The following is an 8,185-nucleotide window of genomic DNA, read 5'->3' as shown; positions in this document are numbered from 1 at the left end:
CGTCTCTCAGCAGTTTCTTTAACTCCATGATTGCTGCTTCACTACCTTGGTCCTGCTCGCTAAATCTACCTAGGAAAACACAATCTAGCTAACAATCAACAATCTAGCTTCCCTACTGTTCTAAACAGAACAACCACAAAATGAAGCCTAGAGAGTCAAAGTAAATACCAAGCACTCACCGCAGACACAGCACAATGTCGCAAAATCCGTCTCACCGCTGTCAGCCAGTTGTGAGGATTGGGAGGTCAATCCCACCGTTCGTAACCAGTTGTCAAGATTGGAGTCGGGCATGAATTAAAAGGTAGCTGGCCCATGCCGTCGTCCAACTTATCCACGCTGAGGACGTTGTTGAAGGGAAGGACTGCTTCTCATCGAGAACGAGGAATATGCGTTTGTTCACAGTATCTACATAAGGACGAAGCAGTTCATCAGTCTAGCATGACTGCGAGAGGAAGTGCACTGAGCAGTCGCGCAACAGCGGTTTATAAACACTCGGTCCTCAATCGATACCAAGGTGAGGGAAACGTTCGACCAGGCACCGTATATACGAGACTCCTCTCTGTGCGAGGGATTACACACACACACTTCCGCACAGGTTCACGATTTGGTAGAACTCGGGGCTTACGTCAGGAAGGCGCCTTTTATTCCCCGAGCTGATCCCCGAAGCGCGGCCGCCAGTTGCCCATTGTCTTGCGTCTTGCGGCGCGTGGGAAGGGGCCTCGAACTACGGTCCCTCGGAGACTCCCCCGCTCGCGGCAGATCGGGTAGGCGGTGTCGTGTTCCGGCACAAAGCCTGCTTCGTCGAACTCATCTCGGCTCCTACGACGGAGAGTCGAGGATGCGCGTATTGTCCTCCGGACACAGTCGACTTAGTGACGCCGTGGCTAGAGGGTAGCGGCGGCCTTCCAGGAAAAGTTTGACGCCGCTGTCGCAACTGGCTGGCAAAACTTGCAGCTCAGCAGGCCGTTCTTAACACCCGCAAGTTGACTATAAGCGTTTGTGGGTGTGCTGGCTGATATTCCGCGCACCACTCCTCTGATGTCTTCCTCGCCAGTCGCCGCGTGCACGTTTACGGCAAGTGTGCGACCATTTAGTGTGAGCGCGCTTATGCGACGAATTCGCTCTGCCACTTGTTCGAAGGTTGATATGATAACTATGTTCGATCCCGGCTTTATCCGTAACAGAAAGTGCTCACCTAGCTGTTACGGAAGTGTTGGCAAGCGGATGATACTGCCGCAGCCATCTTCGGGGTGGTGATTGTTCGCAGTAGTAGGCCCTGGTAGGGTCGAATCACTATCTTGAAGTCATATTTCGGAAGCTGCGGGTACCTGATCCCTTTCCTTTTTTCTTCAGGTCTTCCTAGTTCCCGTTTCTTCTCTCTCGCTTGTTTTTTGTCGCAAACTTAGGACGGTGTGCCAGTCGTCCTCGGTGGTCGTCCTTTCTGTAGTTTCAGAGTGAGTTGCCGTCTGCTGGGTACCATGCGCTCGTCGAAGGTCCGGTAAGGTCCATTCCCTCTTCCGTCGTGGCAGAGGAACGCACGTCGGCGTCTCTACCAGTCGAGCGCAGAGGCCTGGGCCGCCATCTGTGTCTGCGTCGCCGGCATCACCGGCGCAGCTGCCAGCGTCTCCTACCTATCTGTAGGCTTGGCGCGGCAGCCACGTAGTGGAGGGCTTCTGACGTGGCGGCGTAACGGCTCCCGGGCCATAAAACCGGTGTTCGCGAATTCCGGGTGACTTCACGAGTAAGGTGCAGTCGAACGTTTCTGCGTGTTTAGGACGGAACACAAAAAAAGTAAAAAACATGGAACTGCGAAGCCTGATGCGAGTGCTTCCGCACTCCTCGACGACCCTAGCGCCTCTGGGCTTTAGAGGCTCGTTCCTGCGGCGAGCGTCGTCGTTACCGAGCGAACGAGCACAGCGGGGATGAAAAACGCGAGGATGAAAGGGGAAGAGAAGGGTATGGCATATACTAGTATGAAACTCTATGGGTATGGCGAAAGCGTAAGGCAGCGTAGTGCGGCGACGATGGCTACGAGATGGCGCTCGAGTAGCGGGCGTGAACGACTGTAGAGAAGAAAGTAAATGGGCTAGGAGAGTGTTCAGGTATCTGTACAAGAATAACATTGAGTCACAGTGGAGGAAAAGAACTAGTAAGCTTACCAGCAAGTATACGACCTGTATGGTGAGCAACACAGCAATAAAGAATGTCAATCAGAAAGTCAGAGAAGCAGAGATAATCTCATAGGTGGCGGCAATAGAAAAGAAACCTGCCATGAGTAACTACTTAAGCGTAAAAAACGAAATCGGGGAAGAAACAATTGATAACTTAAAGGGAAGATCATTACTTTTCGAAGCAAGATCAGGATATCAAAGAACATGCTTTTACAAAGCGAGATATGAGAAGGAAGACGCATGTGCTTGCTGCAGTAAACGCTAGGGAAACAGTGGAGCATGTTTTATTAGAATGTGAAGATATCTGCCCAGCGATCAATTTAAGAATCACTGGCCTCCTTGAAGCTCTCGGGCTCAGCGAGAGCAGGAGGAAGCAAACATGTCCGCAACCGAGATTAGTAAGAGGCAATTGGAAGATTGGTGGAAGAAAAGTAGGGAAACAAACAAACAACGGAGGCGTACAAAAACAAAGTTCACAGTAGGGGTTCAAAAAGTTTGGTTATGGGAATTCATCGTGGGTTTTTGTTCCTTTTCTTTTTAACATAGGTAGGACATTGGGCAATAAAATAACAAGAGGTAACGCAGATGGCGGCCCAGGCCTCTGCGCTCGACTGGTAGAGACGCCGACGTGCGTTCCTCTGCCACGACGGAAGAGGGAATGGACCTTACCGGACCTTCGACGAGCGCATGGTACCCAGCAGACGGCAACTCACTCTGAACAACCCACCACCCCGTTCCAAAGGGGATGCTCATAACAACCATCCATGGTCTGGGAGGTGTGTTTGCGGCAGCTGCTGTGAATAGCGCCCGTTCATTTCCTCTCGCAATCTCCAGGTTACCGAGGCAGTAACGTTACACTTCGCTCTGTTTGTAACGTGCTGCATGAGACAGATTGTCCGCGCCAGCCAATATATCACGGTATGAAAACACGTATAGAGCTGTACTCAAATTTCGCATTATGCAGTATCGTTATTGTCGGCTATTTTATTTCTTTTCTCCATGCATTTATAGAATAGCGATCATGCAAGTCTCTAACTATATCAAGCTGTCTGGGGACTACAGGTAACATTGGCAGCCATTGAGTTACTGAGATGTTTAAGCTTTCATATAGTCTCTTGCAACTCTCCCAATCACCTACAATTTGGCAACTTGAGCATATTGTTTAAGGTATATATTCTAACTTACAAAGTTTTAACCCAGTTCACACAGCAGGCAGTGCTCACTGGTTTCTGGATGAAGCCAAGATAACCACCGTTGGGTACTCTGTCCGAGCTTGCACAATGCTTCTCTGGTTCATTTTGTTTCTGACTAAACACTGCTCATCAGTGTAGTTCACATGGCTATATATTGGCACGTCCCAGACTTTGCAGGTCACCTGAAAGTCAATTTCGTTTTCTTCTCACTCATTATTTATCCACTTTTCTGGACAAGTGGAGGTTTTTTAGACCATTAGTCATGGTATCAGCATTCATCATATCCTATACAAAAAATTGAACAGTAAATTATGTGACACCAATATGCACCTATTCTTATCCCACTACAAGATAGCAATGGTCATTGTAACAAGATAACTATTTGCTTTAGAGTGAAAACTTAATTTTACTAGTTTAAACTTAGAAGGATCCTGAAGCAATAAAATGACGGACACCGACCAAAAGAAGTACTGAAAAAGGAATAAATCTATATCACGTTTCGGCTTCCCCAGGGAAGCTTTGTTCACAATGGGATGAAGGAAAGTTCACGGAAGCTTATGTATACTTCAGAACGTGACGTAAGCAGTGCATGTATGAGGGGGTAGGGTTCCCTCATTTCAATTGAGCATGTGACGTGTATTTTGTATCTCCAGTGATTCCAGATACAGCCGTGATTTCAGGTTTCTCTCTTGGCCGATAACTCTCGAGCGATTGTAGTCAATCTTGTGGCCTATTGCATCCGTGTGCTCGGCAAGGGCATTCGAAACTGTACGTTTCTTTTCGACATCTTTCTGATGCTGCCTCAGTCTCTCTTTGTAGTTGCCCGATTCCCCAATGTATGTGTAGTCGCAATCTGCGCAGGGTATCTTATAGACTACGCTGGGAAACGATTCTCTTGGAAGCCTGTCCTTGCCGCCGAGTGCTTGCCTCAGCTTAAACACGGGCACGTGCGCCACCTCGACGTCATAACTGCGCAGAACGCGAGACAAGGTTTCACTTATCGCTGGAACATAGGATATGGCAGCATGCTTTCTTGGTCGGGGATTAGCCAGTCAGACTGAACTGCACAGGCGGCGTTCCACAGCACTAAAATATGATGTGGGATAGCCGCTTGCTGAGAGATCCCCTCGTACGTGGTCCAAGTCAGTGGAACGACTTTCTGCTGTGGTGCATATGCGGTTCGCATGGTTGAGCAGGGAGGCAGCAACCAACCTTTTGTGAGCGTCAGGATGAACGGATTGAAAGTTTATGTAGCGGCCAGTGTGAGTGTCTTTACGGTACACGTTGAAAGAGAGCGGTCCATCGCATCTGGTGACAAGTACGTCTAAAAATGGGAGTCAGCTGTCGACCTCTGTCTCAACTGTAAATTGGATGGCCTTTTCCCGACTGTTTAGGTACGCAGTGAACGAAGCCAAAGCGCTGCGCCGAATCACACAAAAACAGTCGTCCACATAGCGCAGAAAAACTTTTGGCCTAGGACTGAAGGGCGCGAGAGCACAACGAAGGATCCCGTGCAATTCTCACATAGAAGAGGAGGTAGGCATTGCTTCAGAAAAGCAGGCCATGCAACGAACAGTTTAGCACTTATCTCCATGCAGTTCCACTCAATACGCTCCCAGCTTAGCTTGCAATCATACTGAAACATTAAAAGGCTGACACTTGTTATCATCATCATCACCAATTTATTTCGATGGTTAGAAACATTAAAAAATATGAATTACTGAATTAGCAAATGGCAATAAAAGGAAACAAACAATGACGGTTGCTCATTAGGGTATTGTTCAAAACGAAAAAAAAAATTTGTAGCTGTACAGCAGAACAACCAAATGGCAATAAATTCAACACCCACTCACAGATCAACACTACTGATACAGTGGACCAGTGAAGTGATTAATACAAGCTTGTGCATTATAAAACTTCAAGATATGCCATCCTGTGCAACATCTTCTTGGCATAGAGGAAACAGAATCAAATTTAGAGACCTGAATACATAATATATTCGAGAATGACATTCAAGAGCATCTTTGCCATCATTATTATTATAGCACATTATCTGAAAAAGCTTCAATTGAAATAAGCCACACATACAAATTGCAAATCTTCTTGAATACCAGGATATTGGTTGCAAATATAAATCTCAACATTCTCCAATTATACGAAAGCATGCAATTATAGCAATTGATGAAATTCACAAATGCAGAAGTAAAGCGAAAGCATCTCCTAGCATATGTTTTCTCCTCACAGCCACATGTCTCACGGAACGTGACTCGTGGCTTCCACACTGTTCTGACTAACAGGTTCTTTCATCTCTGCAAGGTACTTCTCATACTTCTTCTCTTGTGCTTCCTGCAGTTTTTTCACCTTCTTGAGCTGCCCCTTGCTCAACTCTTTTCCTTGTGCATCATGGGTAGGCAAGCCAGTCTCCGGGTCGAACTGGCTGTACTTGTCTGTTTCTTTTAGGAACATTTCCTTCGGGTTGATGGCTCGTTGCATGTCGCGTTCTGCTTGCTTGAGTTCCATCTCCTGCTTTCTCCTTTCTTTCTCTTCCTTTTTCTTCTCTTCTTTCCTCTTCTTCTCTTCCCTCTCTGCCATGATGGCCTCCCTACCTACAACTTTGATAACTGATGTCAAGGCCCCATTCTCATCCTCACGATCTTCCAAACGCACTCCCAATTCAGGAAGCATGTTATCTCTCAAGTGGTCACACCACTGAAGAACTTCATCACCTTGATTAGAGCCTGTAAAGTTCTTTGCAATGCTACGTACATTCTGCCGAAATGCAGAGAGAACTTCTAGGTAAGGCTGTAAAAGCTCTTCGTGGGGCACATTCGACTCTTTGCCATCGCCCGCTCCAAATCCAATAGCAGGAATCACGCTTTCATTAGCAACTCCAAACACTTGCAAGATGTGCGTAACGTATCCTGAGATATTGCGAAGCAGCGTAACGTCAGGAGATTTCTTCGATTCCACTTTGCCTCTGATGTACACATTGCAGGCAGTTACAGCTGAGCGCAGGGCTTCCAGAGCGGTCCTGGTGTCAATATTGTCACACAGCGCAGCATGCACACCATCCTTGGCTGTGAGGAATTTGTTGTTCAGCACCACTTCCTCTTCTGACCACTTCACAAAAGCATGAACGCTGTCAGCTCCCGGTGCACCCCGTAGAAGATCCTTGATGTTCAAAAAGAACTCACTAAACACCTTCTCCCACTGTGAGGACATGTCCATAGTGCTCTCACTGTAGTCCAGTGTGTCCTTCCAGGAATGAAGGAGAAATGCCATGCGCAACCTTCGTGCAGAGTGTCGACTTAATGCATCATGAATGCTGACAAAGTTTTTGAGTGACTTGGACATTTTGCAGCCAGCGATGGTCAGATGCCCAGAATGCAAAAAGTAACGAACCCAATGGTCATTGCCAAAGTAAGCTTCGGCCTGGGCTAGCTCGTTGTCATGGTGCGGAAACTTGAGGTCGTATCCACCGGTGTGGATGTCCAGCGACGAACCCAACAGGCTACCTGCCATCACCGAACACTCAATGTGCCAGCCGGGCCTGCCAGGGCCCCAAGGCGAATCCCATGCCGGTTCGCCCGGTTTGGAAGCCTTCCAAAGCGCAAAGTCGTTGGCGCTCCTTTTTTCGTCTTCACCGGCCACGTTAAGCGCCCCTTCACCTTCTTTCAACGCCTTCTGGTCGCCGTACGCCTCGGGCACGAGCTTCGCGTAGAAATGTTTCGGATCGGCGTCGAAGCGAGCAGTGTCGAAGTACACAGAGCCGTTTGAGACGTAGGCGAACCCACAGTCGATGATTTTCGTGACGTAGTCGACAATCTCAGGAACGTATTCACTCACACGCGTCACGACGTCGGGTGGACGCACTGCAAGCGCCGCCATGTCCTTGTAGAACGCTTCCTCCCAGTGTTTGGCTAATTTAGCGAAGATGGAGTGATCCGAGACAGTCGCGCCCATTTTTGAGTCTAACCATTCAGACACCGGATCCTTGGCGTTGTCAAGAAGCGCCTGCGCCTCGCGTTCTCCGCAGCCGTCATTTAAAGATTTTTCGAAAACGTCAAGAGCTTGCAGCGACTGATCCAGTAGGCGTGAACACATGACTCGCTTGTCGGGGTCATCCTCTTTTTCAAGTTTCGCTTTGTACAGTTCGATAGCCGCCTTCACGTCACTGTGAAGTGTACTGGGTGGCCGCTCTAGCTTGCTGCGGTAGCTCGCGAAAAGATGATCTTGCCTAGCCCGCTTGATAATCTTGTCGTCGATGTCCGTGATGTTCATCACGTAAAACACGTTGTAGCCGAAGTAGTCCGTAAGTACCCGACGAAGGATGTCGAAGCTGATGTAAGAACGGGCATGGCCCATGTGGGAAGCGTCATACACGGTTGGACCGCAACTGTACCACAGCACGCGGTTTGCATTTTGCGGCACGAATACTTCTTTCGACCTCGTAAGGCTGTTGTACAGGCGTAGTCGCGGTGCGCTTGAATTTTCTGGCGATTTCCACGGTGGCTGAGAACGCTTGGCGCTCTTCGAACCTGCCATGCTGGCAGCTGAGACGGCGGAGACCAGTGATTGATCCGACAGCAAAGCGTAAAAGCCGGCAGGAAAACCGGGGTGTCAGCAACTGGCAAATGAAAGGATGTAGGATGGGCATCGACAGCAGCGGCAGTTTACCTAAAGTTAATAAATATTGTCTATAAGAACAAATAAATAACAAAAAATATTTTTTCATTGTGTTAAAAATTGTCACACTTGACACAAATATGCAAAATGTGTGCTTAGTTTTACACTTTGCCGTTCTCTATGGTTTCTTCCTCG

The 8,185-nt window shown here is 48.2% G+C and overlaps 1 protein-coding gene across 1 annotated transcript; it reads right to left on the bottom strand.

The window, feature by feature from the left end:
- Window positions 1–5,023: 5,023 nt before the first annotated feature.
- On the bottom strand, window positions 5,024–7,991 carry CysRS (cysteine--tRNA ligase, cytoplasmic). The gene has a single exon (XM_075693839.1). The coding sequence runs from the start codon at window positions 7,907–7,909 to the stop codon at window positions 5,618–5,620; it is 2,292 nt and encodes a 763-aa protein (XP_075549954.1). The 5' UTR covers window positions 7,910–7,991; the 3' UTR covers window positions 5,024–5,617.
- Between the last annotated feature and the right edge of the window lie 194 nt (window positions 7,992–8,185).

Source organism: Dermacentor variabilis, chromosome 5, assembly GCF_050947875.1.
Source record: "Dermacentor variabilis isolate Ectoservices chromosome 5, ASM5094787v1, whole genome shotgun sequence".
In the NCBI taxonomy this organism is placed as follows: Eukaryota; Metazoa; Arthropoda; class Arachnida; order Ixodida; family Ixodidae; genus Dermacentor; species Dermacentor variabilis.
This window is presented reverse-complemented; position numbering and strand designations above follow the sequence as displayed.